Source organism: Heptranchias perlo, chromosome 11, assembly GCF_035084215.1.
Source record: "Heptranchias perlo isolate sHepPer1 chromosome 11, sHepPer1.hap1, whole genome shotgun sequence".
NCBI classification, from domain to species: domain Eukaryota; kingdom Metazoa; phylum Chordata; class Chondrichthyes; order Hexanchiformes; family Hexanchidae; genus Heptranchias; species Heptranchias perlo.
This window is the reverse complement of record NC_090335.1, coordinates 77011872-77032280: the sequence shown is the minus strand read 5'-3', so window position 1 is coordinate 77032280 and position 20409 is coordinate 77011872. Positions and strand designations below refer to the sequence as shown.

Genomic DNA, 20409 nt, shown 5'->3' with positions numbered 1-20409 from the left:
GTGTTCAAAATCATAAAGGGTTTTGATAGAGTAAATAAGGAGAAACTGCTTCCACTGCCAGAAGGGCCGGTAACCAGAGGATACAGATTTAAGGTGATTGGCAAAAGAACCGGAGGTGACATGAGGAAAAAAATTTTAGGCAGCGAGTTGTTCTGATCTGGAATGCGCTGCCTGAAAGGGCGGTGGAAGCAGATTCAATAGTAACTTTCAAAAGAGAATTGGATAAATACTTGAAGGTTTGTAGGGCTGGAGGAGGTTACAGAGATAGGGAGGGGCGAGGCCATGGAGGGATTTGAAGATGAGGATGAGAATTTTAAAATCGAGGCATCAATGAATTGGGAGTCAATGTAGGTCAGCGAGCACAGGGGTGATGGGTGAACGGGAATTGGTGCAAATTAGGATACGGGCAGCAGAGTTTTGGATGAGCTGAAGTTTATGGAGGGTGGAAGGTGGGAGGCCGGCCAGGAGAGCATTGGAATAGTTAAGTCTGGAGGTAACAAAGGCATGGATGAGGGTTTCAGCAGCAAGTGAAGTCTGTTGGTTGCAGTTACCCATGGAACTGGGCGCATGGTGATGAATTGTGGGCTTCTATAGAGGGGATAAAAGCACAGACAGAGGCACCGGTACATCATAATAATAAAGCACCAAGCAAGGAGGGATGGTTAGTGTAACACAGGAGGGCTGCAAGCTGCTGACGTGGGGGAGGGGCAGTACAACCCAGGAGCCTCGTAATAGCTAAAATAGCAAGTGAGCTCAGAACTGAGTGAAGAGCTGTCACTGCTTGTTAAGTGCAGGTCCTATGCATTTCAATCAGGGAACACTGCAGTCACACAGTATTCTTATCGTCATTCGCTTAAAATTGCATGTTCTAATTTAAATCAACACCAGACTTTTCCCAGTTGCATCTGTAACTCGCACTGCTCTGATTGTCTATCAGACAAGCACTCCATCAACAGCCACATGCTCTCACGGGCTGTAACACACACACACACCCACCCCCATCCCCCCTCCCTGTGATATGGTTACATAGGCAGAGCGACAGGCCTGTAATACAGTCTCACAGACTGTAGTGCACACACACACACGCACACACAGCCAGAGAGGTACATTTATCCACTGACTCAGCAGGGTACCAAGGTATTTGGAACATGCCAGAATTGGGCAGTTAATTTGGATGGTCCCCACCCCCCCACAAAAAAAATATTTACACACCTGAACAGACTATAAAACTGGGATCTTGTAAGGAACGTTTCCCAGCAGGGAGTAGGTTGTCAAACACTAAAGCATAAATAAAGTTGCAATGAAAAAAGACCATTCGACCCATTGAGCTCATTCCTCCCACAGCCCATGTCCACTCCACCCTATCATTGACTCTCCCCACCCATTCACTCTCCTCCCACAGCCCATATACACTCTACCCTATCATTGACTCTCCCCACCCATTCACTCTCCTCCCACAGCCCATATACACTCTACCCTATCATCGACTCTAACTACCCATTCACTCTCCTCCCACAGCCCAGAAACACTCTACCCTATCATCGACTCTAACTACCCATTCACTCTCCTCCCACAGCCCATGTACACTCTACCCTATCATTGACTCTAACCACCCATTTAATCTCTTCCCACAGCCCATATACACTCGACCCACCCATTTAAACACTTGAGGGAAAGTTCTGTATAAATACACCCTGAACCCCAAAGGCAAGTTCAGAATATTTATCCCTGCTCCCATCTTCACTATTCATCCTGGCCTGCTCTCCCCCACAAAACATTCCCCCAGTACCAATGTCCTGTGGAATATTTGACACCCTCGGGTTGTACGGTAGCATAGTGGTTATGTTACTGGACTAGTAATCCAGAGGCCTGGACTAAAATCCAGAGTCATGAGTTCAAATCCCGCCACGGCAGCTGGCGAATTTAAATTCAATTAATTAATTAAATTCAATTAATTAATAATAAAAATCTGGAATTAATGATGGCCATGAAACTACCGGATTGTCGTAAAAACCCATCTGGTTCACTAATGTCCTTTAGGGAAGGAAGCCTGCCGCCCTTACCCGGTCTGGCCTATATGTGACTCCAGACCCACAGCAATGTGGTTGATTCTTAATTGCCCTCTGAAATGGCCGAGCAAGCCACTCAGTTGTAAAATCTAGCTACGAAAAGTCATAATAAGAATAAAACCGGACGGACCACCCGGCATCGGACCACTAGGCACCGGACACGACAACGGCAAAACACCAAGCCCAGTCGACCCTGCAAGGTCCTCCTTACGAACATCTGGGGACTTGTGCCAAAATTGGGAGAGCTGTCCCACAGACTAGTCAAGCAACAGCCTGACATAGCCATACTCACAGAATCATATCTTTCAGCCAACGTCCCAGACTCTTCCATCACCATCCCTGGGTATGTCCTGTCCCACCGGCAGGACAGACCCACCAGAGGTGGCGGTACAGTGATATACAGTCAGGAGGGAGTGGCCCTGGGAGTCCTCAACATTGACTCTGGACCCCATGGAATCTCATGGCATCAGGTCAAACATGGGCAAGGAAACCTCCTGCTGATTACCACCTACCGTCCTCCCTCAGCTGATGAATCAGTCCTCCTCCATGTTGAACACCACTTGGAGGAAGCACTGAGGGTAGCAAGGGCACAAAATGTACTCTGGGTGGGGGACTTCAATGTCCATCACCAAGAGTGGCTTGGTAGCACCACGACTGACCGAGCTGGCCGAGTCCTGAAGGACATGGCTGCCAGACTGGGCCTGCGGCAGGTGGTGAGCGAACCAACACGAGGGAAAAACTTACTTGACCTCGTCCTCACCAATCTACCTGTCGCAAATGCATCTGTCCATGACAGTATTGGTAGGAGTGACCACCGCACAGTCCTCGTGGAGATGAAATCCCGTCTTCGCACTGAGGACACCATCCAACGTGTTGTGTGGCACTACCACCGTGCTAAATGGGATAGATTCAGAACAGATCTAGCAGCTCAAAACTGGGCATCCATGAGGCGCTGTGGGCCATCAGCAGCAGCAGAATTGTATTCCAGCACAATCTGTAACCTCATGGCCCGGCATATTCCTCACTCTACCATTACCAATAAGCCAGGGGATCAACCCTGGTTCAATGAGGAGTGTAGAAGAGCATGCCAGGAGCAGCACCAGGCGTACCTAAAAATGAGGTGCCAACCTGGTGAAGCTACAACTCAGGACTACATGCATGCTAAACAGCGGAAGCAACATGCTATAGACAGAGCTAAGCGATTCCACAACCAACGGATCAGATCAAAGCTCTGCAGTCCTGCCACATCCAGTCGTGAATGGTGGTGGACAATTAAACAACTAACGGGAGGAGGAGGCTCTGCAAACATCCCCATTCTCAATGATGGCGGAGTCCAGCACGTGAGTGCAAAAGACAAGGCTGATGCGTTTGCAACCATCTTCAGCCAGAAGTGCCGAGTGGATAATCCATCTCAGCCTCCTCCCGATAGCCCCACCATCACGGAAGCCAGTCTTCGGCCAATTCGATTCACTCCACGTGATATCAAGAAACGGCTGAGTGCACTGGATACAGCAAAGGCTATGGGCCCTGACAACATCCCCGCTGTAGTGTTGAAGACTTGTGCTCCAGAACTAGCTGCGCCTCTAGCCAAGCTGTTCCAGTACAGCTACAACACTGGCATCCACCGACAATGTGGAAAATTGCCCAGGTATGTCCTGTCCACAAAAAGCAGGACAAATCCAATCCGGCCAATTACCGCCCCATCAGTCTACTCTCAATCATCAGCAAAGTGATGGAAGGTGTCGTCGACAATGCTATCAAGCGGCACTTACTCACCAATAATCTGCTCACCGATGCTCAGTTTGGGTTCCGCCAGGACCACTCGGCTCCAGACCTCATTACAGCCTTGGTCCAAACATGGACAAAAGAGCTGAATTCCAGAGGTGAGGTGAGAGTGACTGCCCTTGACATCAAGGCAGCATTTGACCGAGTGTGGCACCAAGGAGCACCAGTAAAATTGAAGTCAATGGGAATCAGGGGGAAAACTCTCCAGTGGCTGGAGTCATACCTAGCACAAAGGAAGATGGTAGTGGTTTTTGGAGGCCAATCATCTCAGCCCCAGGGCATTGCTGCAGGAGTTCCTCAGGGCAGTGTCCAAGGCCCAACCATCTTCAGCTGCTTCATCAATGACCTTCCCTCCATCATAAGCTCAGAAATGGGGATGTTCGCTGATGACTGCACAGTGTTCAGTTCCATTCGCAACCCCTCAGATAATGAAGCAGTCCGAGCCTGCATACAGCAAGACCTGGACAACATCCAGGCTTGGGCTAATAAGTGGCAAGTAACATTCGCGCCAGATAAGTGCCAGGCAATGACCATCTCCAACAAGAGAGAGTCTAACCACCTCCCCTTGACATTCAACGGCATTACCATCGCCGAATCCCCCACCATCAACATCCTGGGGGTCACCATTGACCAGAAACTTAACTGGACCAGCCATATAAATACTGTGGCTACGAGAGCAGGTCAGAGGCTGGGTATTCTGCGGCGAGTGACTCACCTCCTGACTCCCCAAAGCCTTTCCACCATCTACAAGGCACAAGTCAGGAGTGTGATGGAATACTCTCCACTTGCCTGGATGAGTGCAGCTCCAACAACACTCAAGAAGCTCGACACCATCCAAGATAAAGCAGCCCGCTTGATTGGCACCCCATCCACCACCCTAAATATTCGCTCCCTTCACCACCGGCGCACTATGGCTGCAGTGTGCACCATCCACAGGATGCACTGCAGCAACTCGCCAAGGCTTCTTCGACAGCACCTCCCAAACCCGCAACCTCTACCACCTAGAAGGACAAGGGCAGCAGGCGCATGGGAACAACACCACCTGCACGTTCCCCTCCAAGTCACACATCATCCCGACTTGGAAATATATCGCCGTTCCTTCATTGTCGCTGGGTCAAAATCCTGGAACTCCCTTCCTAACAGCACTGTGGGAGAACCGTCACCACACGGACTGCAGCGGTTCAAGAAGGCGGCTCACCACCACCTTCTCAAGGGCAATTATGGATGGGCAATAAATGCCGGCCTTGCCAGCGACGCCCACATCCCGTGAACGAATAAAAAAAAAGCCCTACAACCTCGATGCCCATTCCAACCAAATACAGTGGAATCTAATTATACTAGTCAGGCACTCAACATGTAACATGTGCTTTCCAAAAGCACAGCCCATGTGTTTACAGGTGGCTGGGTGTAGAGATTACTTATTGACACTCCCCATTGCTGAAGGACGATTGGTTCAGTTGTTACACCCTCAATCAGCACCATCTGGTACCTGAATGATAATGACACTGTTATTGTACTGCTCATTGTCCTTAGTCTATGTAACATGGGAGCGTACACACTACTGCCTGTGGGCCCTGGCAATCCAGCCCACAAAGCCCAGCCACCTATGTTCTGTTAGTGTTTACATTTCTTACCTTCTGGTTTGACCTCTTTGAATTCCGTGGGCCTGGTGGTTCGGGAATGGCTGTTCTTCGCGCTGTTGCCTCATTGGTGGGTAAATCCTAAATCATAACATCGAGATCAGTTCGCATCAGCAACTTAAGATGTCTGCAAATTAATGGCGACGTGAATTTAAACATGGCACACACCTAAGTGGCCCAGAAAGGCAAAAAGCTTACACTCCCCTGTAACAGATCCTGAGGCATGCTCGATGAGTTTTTTTCTTATTCATTCATGGGATGTGGGTGTCACTGGCAAGGCCAGCATTTATTGCCCATCCCAATTTGCCCTTGAGAAGGTAGTGGTGAGCCGCCGCCTTGAACCGCTGCAGTCCGTGTGGTGAAGGTTCTCCCACAGTGCTGTTAGGAAGGGAGTTCCAGGACTTTGACCCAGCGACGATGAAGGAAAGGTGATATGTTTCCAAGTCAGGATGGTGTGTGACTCGGAGGGAAACGTGCAGGTGATGGTGTCCCCATGTGCCTCCTGCCCTTGTCCTTCTAGGTGGTAGAGGTCACGGGTTTGGGAGGTGCTGTCGAAGAAGCCTTGGTGAGTTGCTGCGGTGCATCCTGTGGATGGTACACACTGCAGCCACGGTGCACCGGTGGTGAAGGGAGTGAATGTTTCGGGTGGTGGATGGGGTGCCAATCAAGCGGGCTGCTTTGTCCTGGATGGTGTCGAGAGTCTTGAGTTGTGCCTTGTAAAAGGTGGAAAGGCTTTGGGGAGTCAGGAGGTGAGTCACTCGCCGCAGAATACCCAACCTCTGACCTGCTCTTGTCGCCACAGTATTTATGTGGCTGGTCCAGTTAAGTTTCTGGTCAATGGTGACCCCCAGGATGTTGATGGTGGGGGATTCAGCGATGGTAATGCCGTTGAATGTCACGGGGAGGTGGTTAGACACTCTCTTGTTGGAGATGGTCATTGCCTGGCACTTGTCTGGCATGAATGTTACTTGCCACTTATCAGCCCTGGCTTGGATATTGTCCAGGTCTTGCTGCATGCGGGCACGGACTGCTTCATTATTTGAGGGGTTGTGAATGGAACTGAACACTGTGCAAGCATCAGCGAACATCCCCATTTCTGAACTTATGATGGAGGGAAGGTCATTAATGAAGCAGCTGAAGATGGTTGGGCCGAGGACACTGCCCTGAGGAACTCCTGCAGCAATGTCCTGGGGCTGAGATGATTGGCACCACTGTGTAGCGCTCACTAGTACAGGCAGCACATCCCCGCAGTAAATGACCGAGCAGCCTTGGTCAAAGGTCATGAGTTCAAGCCCCACTCCAGACACGAGCATATCATCTAGGTTGACACTCCAGTTCAGGGGTCAGCAGTACATGGGGGGAAATCATGGAGAGGAATTACAACGACAACAGCTTGCATTTATATTGCACCTTTAACGTAGTAAAATGTCCAAAGGCGCTTCACAGGAGCGATTATCAAACAAACTTTGACACTGAGCTACGTAAGGAGATATTAGGACAGGTGACCAAAAGCTTGGTCAAAGAGTTAGGTTTTAAGGAGCATCTTAGAAAGGAGGAGAGAGAGGTGGAGAAATTTAGGCAGGGAATTCCAGAGCTTAGGCAGGGAATTCCAGAGCTTAGGCAGCTGAAAGCATGACCGCCAATGGTGGAACGATTACAATCAGGGATGTGCAAGAGACCAGAATTAGTCGTATACACGTGGGAGATTGTGGTGGTCAGCAATGCAACAACAACTTGCATTTATATAGTGCCTTTAACATGGTAAAACGTCCCAAGATGCTTCAAAGGACCGTTATCAGACCAAAATTGCCACTGAGCTATATAAGGAGATATTAGGAGGGGTGTCTAAAAGCTTGGTCAAGGAGGTAGAGGAGGAGAGTGTCTTCTTCGGCTTGGTGTCAACCGCGTTGAGGTGCACAATCTGGATGTAAACAGCCAAGCACTCTGCAGAGCTTCGAGCCTGGTTCTTACTTACATACATTTTACAGCACAGAAATAGGCCATTCAGCCAACTGCTCAGTGCTGGTGTTTATGCTCCACACGAGCCTCCCCCCTCTCTACTTCATCTCACCCTGTCAGCATATCTTTCTATTCCTTTCTCCCTCAGGTGTTTATCGAGCTTCCCCTTAAATGCATCTTTGCTATTTGCCTCAACTACTCCTTGTGGTAGCAAGTTCCACATTCTAACCACTCTCTGGGTGAAGAAGTTTCTTTTGAATTCCCTATTGGATTTATTAGTTACTATCTTATATTTATGGCTCCTAGTTTAGGACTCCCCCCGCAAGTGGAAACATCTTCTCTACATCTACCCAATCAAACCCCTCCTTAATTTTGAAGAATTCTATCAGGTCACCCTTCAGTCTTCTCTTTTCTAGAGAAAAGAGCCCCAGCCTGTTGAGCGTGGGGTTGATGGATATGGTGAAACGGTGGAATTGAGGGATATGGTGAGAAGGTAGGTAGGTGGGATTGATGGATGTGGTGAGAAGGTGGATAGGTGGGGTTGATGGATGTGGGTGAGAAGGTACGTCGGTGGGAATGAGGGATATGGTGAGAAGGTGGATTGGTGGGAAGGTGGAAATAAGGGATATGGTGAGAAGGTGGGTTGGTGGGATTGAGGGATGTGGTGGGAAGGTGGGATTGATCTTTAAAGTATGGGGTCTAACAACCTGTTCCTGTTCTTAAATACTATTGTTCTTGAGTGGGTTCATGTGGCCAAGGGCCAGACTAGATATTGACGCTCACAATTCAATTAATGGCTTCTCAATGATAAATAACATCTCTCTGACTCTTTGTCAGCCTTTCTGATTTTTTTACATGGTGAACTCGATTATGAGACTCCTGACTATTAAGCACTTACTCTTTGTAATGAAATGCATTCCCAACAACAGGCTTGGCCGTGGAGCTCGGAGACCTCAGAGTTTCATCGATCTGTAGAGTATCAGGCCAGGTCCTGTCTTTCTTCCCCCATCAATAAATGGAAACATGCCTGATACTGCAAGAGCAGGATCTTCCTTAATGTGTATCCGAGCATCCCATCGGAGCTCAATCAAGATTATTGATAGCCCAAGGGTCACAATGTCCAAAACGGCCATCAACTAAATTCCATTAGGGGAGATTTCATGCCAATCAAATGTGTATAAGTATGGGACAGGGAGCTGTCCCACATGGTACCTGATTAATGTAAAGTGCTCAACTTAAACTCTCCTAGTTTTCACAGTTGTCAATGATTTCTGCATTATATTTTACAATGGATATTCTGTTTCTGCCTTCCAGTAAAATAATTAACTGTGTACATGGGGCTGAACACTTCTGTGTTGTTATTGTGAAGTGCCATGGTGGGTACTTGAAATTTTCGCACAGTTTCCACCAAGATTTCAATAAACGCTACTGGTTGTGTCCTTTCAAACTTAGGGCTCTGTCTGGAAAGATCACTAGGAGCAGTAAGTAGGGTGTAGTATCGTATGACACTGGGGAACCATACTGTTAGGTACAGGTCTGTCTCTGTATAACACGGGTACAGTACTGGTGGGTACAGGTCTGTCATTGTATAACACTGGGGTACAGTACTGGTGGGTACAGGTCTGTCTCTGTATAACACGGGTACAGTACTGGTGGGTACAGGTCTGGTCTCTGTATAAAACTGGGGTACAGTATTGGTGGGTACAGGTCTGTCACTGTATAACGTGAGTACAGTACTGATAGGTACAGGTCTGTACCCCTGTCTCTGATTTGTCACAGTGCTTGTCCGACATCCAGTACTGGCTGAGCAAAATTCTTCCAACTACATATTGGGAAGACCAAAGCCATTGTCTTTGCTTCCCGTCACAAACTCCGTTCCCTAGCCACCGACTCCATCCCTCTCCTGGCCACTGTCTGAGGTTGAACCTTGGTGTCCTATTTGACTCTCTTCCTCTCTTCCCCCCATCCCTTCCTCCCTCCCACACACAAAACATCACCATATTGAGATGAGGAGACCCCCTCCTTGGTCGATCATCATGAGTGGGATGAGTCCATGGTAAAAGTTCAGGAGCAGGGAGCCGAGAAAGCGGGCAAGTTAGGGTCCGCATTCGGACCAGCTAATGGGGATGTCCTGTGCTTGATGGAACAATTTCCTGATGGTGTTTGTCATTTTACTGTTCGGGACCAAACAGAGGTTGAGAAGGTTGCACAGTCAATAACTCGTGTGCGGAAACTCACTCACTGCAGCCATAAGGCTATCCAAGGCACAATATCTTAATGCTAAAGGGATCAAGGGATAGGGGGAAAAAGCGGGAACAGGGTACTGAGTTAGACGCTCAGCCATGATCGTTTTGAATGGCAGAGCAGGCCCGAAGGGCCGAATGGCCTTCTCTTGCTCCTATTTTCTATGTTTCTATATAGTTCAATTGTATAATTACCCTGGTCTGATTTTAGCATCCTTTAGATTGGCCACTCCCCTTTGTTGGTTTCTGGAAAGACTTTTGCTGTCATTCAGTCACATCATTTCAAGTTCACAGTGGGTTTCTATTGACAACAGCTACCATGGCAATACAGATCTATGACCTCACTGCCTCTGGGATGTCATAGGACCAGGAGTTGGCCATTCGGCCCATCAAACCTGCAATGCCATTTTGTCAGCTCTGTATCTTATTAATCTCAATTCCCTACCTATCCCTTATTAGCTGCACTCCCTGAGTATCTGTCTCCCTTTTAAACCCCTCTGTTGACTTTGCATCTTTGTCTTCCCAAGGGCAGTGTGCTTCCCAATCTAAGTCCTTTGTGTGAAGAAGTGTTTCTGGATTCACTTAATCAGCTTAACTTGAATTCTAGGATTGTGTTCCTTGCTCTGGATTTCCCCAGCTGGAGGCTAAAATCATTCACTATCCACGCTATCAATTCTCTTCATCAGATCACCCCTTCACCTCCTCATTAGCAGAGAATGTAACCCAGCTTCTCTCTTTCCTCTCCTTGTCTCCCCAAGCCTTATCCCGTGTTTCTCCCTGAGATATCCTCCCTCCCTCCGTCCCTCAGCCTCTGCAATGAGCGACTCCTCATCTTCAGTGATTTCAGTTTCCATCTCAGCTCCCCTTAACCCCCTCTCTGAATTAATCACCCTCTATCCATATAAACTCTCCTCTCTGTATTCACGGCCACCCCCTCGACCGTGCCACCTCCCACTGGATCAGATTGATCTGCACTTCTTATTCTCTCCAGCCCTCAAAGCCCCCTCTGGTTTGACCCCCGAAGGGGCGCAGACTTATCTGGCACTAAACTGGTCCAGCCGTCCATGACCAGATCTCCCTGGTGTTTATCAAATACTGTCGACATTGTAAATAGTTCCTTCTCCTCAGGTCCTGTCCACTTTCCTTTCAAAATTGTCATCATCACTCCCCTCAAAAAAAATCCCACCTTGACCCCGCTGCCCTTGCAAATTACTACCCCATCTCAAACCTCCCTTTCCTTTCGATTCCTGCAATGTGTTGTTGCCTCCCAAATCCCTGTCCATCTTTCCCGTAACTCCAGGTTGGAATGCCGCCAATCATGTTTCTGCCCCTGCCACAGCACTGAAACGGCCCTAAACCAAAGTTACAAGTGACAACTTTGTTGACCAAGACCGAGGTGCGTTATCTTCCTCACCTTCATCGACCTTTCTGCAACCTTTGACATTGTTGACTGTAACGTCCTTCTCCAATGTCTAGCACAGTGGGACAGCTCTTGCTTGGTTCCATCTCCGATTGTAGCCAGAGCAATGGCTTCTCTTCCCACCCCTGCAACGTTACCTCCGGAGTCCTCCAAGGATCTATCCTTGGGCCCCTTCTCCTCTTCCTCATCCACATGCTGGCCCTTGGCAACATCATCGAAGGACATGGGGTCAGATTCCACATGTACGCTGACGACACCCAGCTCTACCTCTCCGCCACCACCCCTCTCGACCCTTCCGCTGCCTCTGTCTTGTCAGACTGCTTGTCTGATATCCAGTCTCAGATGAGCTGCAATTTCCTCCAGTTAAACGTTGATTTAAGACTGTGGCACCTTACAGTGCCCTTGTGCATTCCCTCGTCCTGCTGCCTCACCATTGACAGCCTAGAGTAGCCTAGAATTCCCTCTCTAAACCCCTCTGCCTCTCCACATCCCTCTCCTACAAGACCCTCCTTAATATATAGTTTGTGTGTTTGTGTGTGTGTGTGTGTGTGTGTGTTTTTATATAGGGGTTCGGGGGGTTTATATATAGAAAAACAGATACCCGGGTGTGAGTTACAGGCTGGAATCTAAGCGAGGGGTTCTGCCAGGTTCCTGATCACTATCCAGGAACTCCTGCTAGAAAGTGCTCGAATGGTTACTGGTTTAGGACCGGGTTGGGCTCGGCTGTGATGCCCTAGTTAGTTGAATATCTTGCTGCTCACTGCCTAGACTCGAACGTGAGAAGTGAGCACTCGGGTTATGTACCGGCGGGCGTCCGATGGGAGTTGCACCTTCTGGGGAGTGCCCAGTCGTGTGGATACAGAATGTATAGAGTAACGGAGACCCGCGACAGTTGGATAGATGGGCACTTGCGGGCGATTAACTTTAGAGTCACAATCTGACGGGAGTTTATCATAATGAGCTGTCCGGTGCTCTCCCCCTGTTAAATCTGTGCTCTGTGATGTGGGGGGTAGTGGCTGTTTTACTGGGTGTCGAGGAGCCATGGGTTTTGCCAGGCAGCTCTCGATTCCAGAGAGACTGTGTGTGACCTACCGGTGGTTCTCACCCTGACTCAGCCCTTGTTATTTTCTCTCCAGGTGCGGGGGATGAAGCTCTCTTCTCTTCCATTTATTCAATACTTGTGCAGCAACTTCCACGGGAGCCTATGGAATGGAGAAGGTACAGTCACAGCACGAAAGGAGGCCATTTGGCCCATCGAGTCCGTGCCGGCTCTATGCAAGAGCAATCCAGCGAGTCCCACCACCCCGCCCAATCCCCGTAGCTCTGCAAATTTTTTTCTTTCAAGTACTTATCCAGTTCCCATTTGAAGGCCATGATTGAATCTGCCTCCACCACTCCCTCGGGCAGTGCATTCCAGATCCTAACCACTCGCTGTGTAAAAAAGTTTTTCCTCATGTCACCTTTGGTTCTTTTGCCAACCACCTTAAATCTGTGTCCTCTGGTTCTTGACCCTTCTGCCAATGGGAACAATTTCTCTCTATCTACTCTGTCCAGACTCTTCATGATTTTGAATACCTCTATCAAATCTCCTCGCAACCGTCTCTGTTCCAAGGAGAACAACCCCAGCTTCTCCAGTCTATCCACGTCCCTCTTCCCTGGAATCATCATAGTAAATCTTTTCTGCACCCTCTCTAAGGCCTTCACATCTTTCCTAAAGCGCGGTGCCCAGAACTGGATACGATGCTCCAGTTGTGGTCGAACAAGTGTTTTATAAAGGTTCATCATGACTTCCATACTTTTGTACTCGATGCCTCAATTTCTAAAGCCCAGGATCCCGTATGCTTTTTTAACCGCTTTCTCAACTTGCCCTGCCACTTTCAATGATTTGTGCACATATACCCCCAGATCTCTTTGTCCCTGTACCCCTTTTAGAATTGTGCCCTTTAGTTTATATTGCCTCTCCTCATTCTTCCTACCGAAATGTAACACTTCGCACTTTTCTGCGTTAAGTTTCATCTGCCACGTGTCCACCCATGCCACCAACCTGTCTATATCCTCTTGAAGTCTATCATTATCCTCCTCACTGTTCACTACCCTTCCAAGTTTTGTGTCATCTGCAAATTTTGAAATTATGCCCTGTACACCCAAGTCCAAGTCATTAATATACATCAAGAAATGCAGTGGTCCCAGCACCGACCCCTGGGGAACACCGCAGTTCGCCTCCCTCCAGTCAGAGAAACAACCGTTCACGACTATTCTCTGCTTCCTGTTACTTAGCCAATTTTGTATCCATGCTGCTACTGCCCCTTTTATTCCATGGGCTTCAATCTTGATGACAAGGTTATTATGCTGCACTTTATCAAATGCCTTTTGAAAGTCCATATGCACCTCATCACAAAACTCTATCAAGTTAGTTAAACACGATTTGCCTTTAACAAATCTGTGCTGGCTTTCACTAATCAATCCACACTTGTCCAAGTGACTGCTAATTCTGTCCCGGATTATCGTTTCTAAAAGTTTCCCCACCACTGAGGTTAAACTGACTGGCCTGTAGTTGCTGGGTTTATCCTTACACCCTTTTTTGAACAATGGTGTAACATTTGCAATTCTCCAGTCCTCTGGCACCACCCCCGTAGCTAAGAATGTTTGTAAGATTATGGCCAGTACCTCTGCAATTTCCACCCTTACTTCCCTCGGCAACCTGGGATGCATCCCATCCGGACCGGATGAGTTATCTACTTTAATTACAGCCAACCTTTCTAGTACCTCCCCTTGATCAATTTTTAGCCCACCCAGTATCTCAACTACATCTTCCTTTACTGTGACTCTGGCAGCATCTTCTTCCTTGGTAAAGACAGATGCAAAGTACTCATTCAGTACCTCGGCCATGCCCTCTGCCTCCATGAGTAGATCTTTTTGGTCCCTGATCGGCCCCATCCCTCCTGTTACTATCCAGTTCATGTTTACATGCCTATAGAAGACCTTTGGATTCCCTTTTATGTTGGATGCAAGTCTGTTCTCATACTCTCTCTTTGCCCCTTTTATTTCCATTTTCACTTCCCCTCTGAACTTTCTATATTCAGCCTGGTTCTCACCTGTATTATCAACGTGACATCTGTCATACTTTTTTCTGCTTCATCTTACCCTCTATCTCTTTTGTCATCCGGGGAGCTCTGGTTTTAGTTGCCCTACCTTCTCCCTCCTGGGAATGTATCTAGACTGTACCCGAACCATCTCTTCTGCACAAAGGAAGATGGTAGTGGTTGTTGGAGGCCAATCATCTCAGCCCCAGGGCATTGCTGCAGGAGTTCCTCAGGGCAGTGTCCTAGGCCCAACCATCTTCAGCTGCTTCATCAATGACCTTCCCTCCATCATAAGGTCAGAAATGGGGATGTTCGCTGATGACTGCACATTGTTCAGTTCCATTCGCAACCCCTCAGATAATGAAGCAGTCCGAGCCAGCATGCAGCAAGACCTGGACAACATCCAGGCTTGGGCTGATAAGTGGCAAGTAACATTCGCGCCAGATAAGTGCCAGGCAATGACCATCTCCAACAAGAGAGAGTCCAACCACCTCCCCTTGACATTCAACGGCATTACCATCGCCGAATCCCCCACCATCAACATCCTGGGGGTCACCATTGACCAGAAACTTAACTGGACCAGCCATATAAATACTGTGGCTACGAGAGCAGGTCAGAGGCTGGGTATTCTGCGGCGAGTGACTCACCTCCTGACTCCCCAAAGCCTTTCCACCATCTACAAGGCACAAGTCAGGAGTGTGATGGAATACTCTCCACTTGCCTGGATGAGTGCAGCTCCAACAACACTTAAGAAGCTCGACACCATCCAAGATAAAGCAGCCCGCTTGATTGGCACCCCATCCACCACCCTAAACATCCACTCCCTTCACCACCGGCGCACTGTGGCTGCAGTGTGCACCATTCACAGGATGCACTGCAGCAACTCGCCAAGGCTTCTTCGACAGCACCTCCCAAACCCGCAACCTCTACCACCTAGAAGGACAAGGACAGCAGGCGCATGGGAACAACACCACCTGCACGTTCCCCTCCAAGTCACACACCATCCCGACTTGGAAATATATCGCCGTTCCTTCATTGTCGCTGGGTCAAAATCCTGGAACTCCCTTCCTAACAGCACTGTGGGAGAACCGTCACCACACGGACTACAGCGGTTCAAGAAGGCGGCTCACCACCACCTTCTCGAGGGCAATTAGGGATGGGCTATAAATGCTGGCCTCACCAGCGACGCCCACATCCCATGAACGAATAAAAAAAAAGGACGCCTATTGTTCTGTTACAATTTTGCCTGCCAATCTTTGATTCCAATTTACCTGGGCCAGATCTGTTCTGGCCCTCCTTCAACTGAGTATTTTTACTTTAGAGTGGTCCTTGTCCTTTTCCATAGCTATTTTAAACCTTATGATACTATGACCGCTGTTCCCTAAATGTTCCCCCACTGACACTTGCTCCACTTGGCCCACCTCATTCCCTAGAACCAGATCCAGCAATGCCTCCTTCCTCATTGGGCCGGAAACGTACTGGTCAAGAAAGTTCTCCTGAACACACTTCAAAAATTCCTCCCCCTCATTGCCCCTTGTATTATTACTATCCCTGTCTATATTAGGATAATTGAAGTCCCTCGTTATCACAACTCTATAGCGTTTGCACCTCTGTGTAATTTTGCTGCAAATTCGCTCCTCCATCTCCTTCCCACTAGTTGGTGGTCCATAGAATACACCCAGTAGTGTAATGGCACCTCTATTGTTTCTTAACTCTGATCAAATAGATTCTGTCTTTCACCCCTCCAGGACATCCTCTCTCTCCAGCACTGCATTATTCTCCTTAATCAATACTGCCACTCACCCCCCTCCTTTCTTTCCTTCCCTATATTTCCTGAACACCTTGTATCCAGGAATATTTAGTACCCAATCCTGCCCTTTTATGAATCAGGTCTCCATTACCGTCACATCAGATTCCCATGTGGCTATTTGCGCCTGCAGCTCACTAACCTTATTAACTGTGCTTTGTGAGTTTACACATGTGCTCTGTAAATCTACCTTAGACTTTCTTGTATTCTCTCTTAGTCTGGTCCCATCTAATACCGTGCTATTTCTTGCTCTAGTGCTATCTTTTTCTCTCAATCCTTTGTGCATCTTATTTCTCCTTTCCAATGCTACACCCTGGAGCCCAGCCCCCTGCCAAATTAATTTAAACCCTCCCTCACAGCACTAGGGAACCTCCCCGCAAGGACATTGGCCCCAGCTTTGTTGAGTTGCAACCCGTCCAGCTTGTACAGGTCCCCCAGAACTGGTCCCAATGCCCTAGGAATCTGAACCCCTCCCTCCTGCACTATCTCTCCAGCCACGCATTCATCTGCTCTATCCTCCTATTTCTATACTCGCTAATGCCTGGCACCGGGAGTAATCCAGAGATTACTACCTTTTGAGGTCCTGCTTCTTAATCTCTTTCCTAACTCCTTAAAATCTGCCTGCAGGACCTCATCCCTCTTTTTACCTATGTCGTTGGTACCGATATGGACCAAGATCTCTGGCTGTTCACCCTCCTGTGGTTGTCCAGGACATGGGAAGCGTCCTGGAGTTCCCACATGGCAAAGGATGCGCATTTGATGGGACTGAGGTGCCCTGCCATGCCTCGATTTAGTATATTATTAAATAAACTTACCAAAAATAAATTTAGACTTTTTAAAATAAAACACTCACCAGCTACTCACCAATCAGCTCCTTCCCTTGTGCTGAAGTCACTTTTTCACCTCTTTCTCTGCTTTCGCTCTCCTCTCCTCTCTCGCTCCTTTTATCGCCGATCCCTCATTCGCTCTCTCCTCTCTTACTCCTCCGGCCCCCGACCCCGCGTGCGGCGTGCTCTCCTCTTTCGCTCTTCCTTTTGTCGCCGATCCCGCGCTCCACTCTCTCTCTCTCTCTCGCTTCTCTTATCGCCGATCCCACGCTCCACTCTCTCCTTCTCTTATCACCGATCCCACGCTCCACTCTCTCCTTTTATCGCCGATCCCACGCTCCACTCTCTCCTCCTTTTATCACCGATCCCACGCTCCACTCTCTCCTTCTCTTATCACCGATCCCACGCTCCACTCTCTCCTCCTTTTATCGCCGATCCCACGCTCCACTCTCTCCTCCTTTTATCACCGATCCCACGCTCCACTCTCTCCTCCTTTTATCACCGATCCCACGCTCCACTCTCTCCTCCTTTTATCGCCGATCCCACGCTCCACTCTCTCCTCCTTTTATCACCGATCCCACGCTCCACTCTCTCCTTTTATCGCCGATCCCACGCTCCACTCTCTCCTTTTATCGCCGATCCCACGCTCCACTCTCTCCTCCTTTTATCGCCGATCCCACGCTCCACTCTCTCCTCCTTTTATCACCGATCCCACGCTCCACTCTCTCCTTTTATCGCCGATCCCACGCTCCACTCTCTCCTCCTTTTATCGCCGATCCCACGCTCCACTCTCTCCTCCTTTTATCACCGATCCCACGCTCCACTCTCTCCTCCTTTTATCGCCGATCCCACGCTCCACTCTCTCCTCCTTTTATCGCCGATCCCACGCTCCACTCTCTCCTCCTTTTATCACCGATCCCACGCTCCACTCTCTCCTCCTTTTATCACCGATCCCACGCTCCACTCTCTCCTCCTTTTATCGCCGATCCCACGCTCCACTCCTCCTTTTATCGCTGATCCCACGCTCCACTCTCTCCTCCTTTTATCACCGATCCCACGCTCCACTCTCTCCTCCTTTTATCACCAATCCCACGCTCCACCCTCTCCTCCTTTTATCGCCGATCCCACGCTCCACTCTCTCCTCCTTTTATCACCGATCCCACGCTCCACTCTCTCCTCCTTTTATCACCGATCCCACGCTCCACTCTCTCCTCCTTTTATCACCGATCCCACGCTCCACTCTCTCCTCCTTTTATCACCGATCCCACGCTCCACTCTCTCCTCCTTTTATCACCGATCCCACGCTCCACTCTCTCCTTTTATCGCCGATCCCACGCTCCACTCTCTCCTCCTTTTATCGCCGATCCCACGCTCCACTCTCTCCTCCTTTTATCACCGATCCCACGCTCCACTCTCTCCTCCTTTTATCGCCGATCCCACGCTCCACTCTCTCCTCCTTTTATCACCGATCCCACGCTCCACTCTCTCCTCCTTTTATCACCGATCCCACGCTCCACTCCTCCTTTTATCACCGATCCCACGCTCCACTCTCTCCTCCTTTTATCACCGATCCCACGCTCCACTCTCCTCCTTTTATCGCCGATCCCACGCTCCACTCTCTCCTTTTATCACCGATCCCACGCTCCACTCTCTCCTCCTTTTATCGCCGATCCCACGCTCCACTCTCTCCTTCTTTTATCGCTGATCCCACGCTCCACTCTCTCCTCCTTTTATCACCGATCCCACGCTCCACTCTCCTCCTTTTATCGCCGATCCCACGCTCCACTCTCTCCTTTTATCACCGATCCCATGCTCCACTCTCTCCTCCTTTTATCACCGATCCCACGCTCCACTCTCTCCTCCTTTTATCGCCGATCCCACGCTCCACTCTCTCCTCCTTTTATCACCGATCCCACGCTCCACTCTCTCCTCCTTTTATCACCGATCCCACGCTCCACTCTCTCCTCCTTTTATCACCGATCCCACGCTCCACTCTCTCCTCCTTTTATCACCGATCCCACGCTCCACTCTCTCCTCCTTTTATCGCCGATCCCACGCTCCACTCTCTCCTCCTTTTATCGCCGATCCCACGCTCCACTCTCTCCTCCTTTTATCACCGATCCCACGCTCCACTCTCCTCCTTTTATCACCGATCCCACGCTCCACTCTCTCCTCCTTTTATCACCGATCCCACGCTCCACTCTCTCCTCCTTTTATCACCGATCCCACGCTCCACTCTCCTCCTTTTATCACCGATCCCACGCTCCACTCTCCTCCTTTTATCACCGATCCCACGCTCCACTCTCTCCTTTTATCACCGATCCCACACTCCACTCTCTCCTCCTTTTATCGCCGATCCCACGCTCCACTCTCCTCCTTTTATTGCTGATCCCACACTCTCTGCGCTCTCTCTCACTCTCCTCCTTTTATCGCCGATCCCGCACTTCCCGCTCTCTCTCACTCCTTTTATTGCCGATCCCGCACTCCCCTCTCTCTCGCGCTCCTACTTTTATCGCCGATCCAGTCCATGGAATTGTTTCTCCTCCTCCCCTTTGTTTATTCTGTAGCTGTGATTAGGCTTCTACATCCTGTAGATCCAGACACACGGGACAAAACCTATTCCCACAACCGCCGTCTCTATTGGCTCTCACGGCCATTGGCTGCCCGCTCCTGAAATACTACCCATGGCTTGTTGATGTCAGGTCTCCATCCCACCCCGCCCCCACACCCCCTCCCCCCACTTCTCCCTTTTCCCTTCTCAGGGCAATTAGGGATGGGCAATAAATGCCAGCCTTGCCAGTGACCCACAAATCCCGAGAATGAGTTTTTACAAGAAATCATTTTACATGAAGCCCGTGTGGGATAAGGTGGTGTGTAAATGCCCAGTAATGTAAACTGACCAAGTATTTTTTTATTTATTCGTTCATGGGATGTGGGCTTCGCTGGTGAGGCCGGCATTTATTGCCCATCCCTAATTGCCCTTGTTAGGCAGCTAGCTGCTCTGGCAATTTGTCACCAAAACATCTTCGTGTCCAGAGGAGCTCGGTTGCGAGCCCCGTGGTCCGTGCCGATACTCCGCTCCGTACCCGTCGCTGCCGACGGGCGAATCTGGCCGTTCTCGGCTGAGTGGCCAGGTAAGGCAGCACTGTTAGCCGAGAGGAAGGCAGCAGTGCTTTTAATGTTGTTTTCCCTCCTCTGTTCCAGGTCCTATGGACGCCCACCCAAGATGATCCATCTAGAAGCGAATTTTGTCCAGTTTAAGGAAGAGCTGATTCCCAAGGAGGGCAACCGAGCACTTTTGACCTTTCCGTTCCTACACATATTCTGGACGGACTGCTGTGTAAGTATTGCGGTGTGTGCAGACTGAACTGTATGTCTGGGATCGCCCTGCTTCCACCAGTGGCTGGGGGCTTCTCTCTGGCTCTGTGACGTCGTCCATTGATTCCACGTCTGTTCTTTGCCACAAACCCCTCCACCCTCCTAAATTCAGCAGTGTATCTGAGCTTGTACAGTGAGTCTCTGTACCCTGCTGGTCTGTGAGAGGTACATTCTGCGTAAGGACTAACGCACTCTGTG

At 49.4% G+C, this 20409-nt stretch overlaps 1 protein-coding gene across 1 annotated transcript in view; it reads left to right on the top strand.

Moving 5' to 3' along the window:
- Positions 1–20409, top strand: part of trappc10 (trafficking protein particle complex subunit 10) — a 94806-nt gene that overhangs the window by 14090 nt on the left and 60307 nt on the right. Inside the window, exons 2-3 of the mRNA XM_067993409.1 lie at positions 12253–12334; positions 20038–20173. Coding sequence (XP_067849510.1) covers positions 12253–12334; positions 20038–20173 — 218 coding nt within the window. The remainder of the gene's footprint in view (positions 1–12252; positions 12335–20037; positions 20174–20409) is intronic.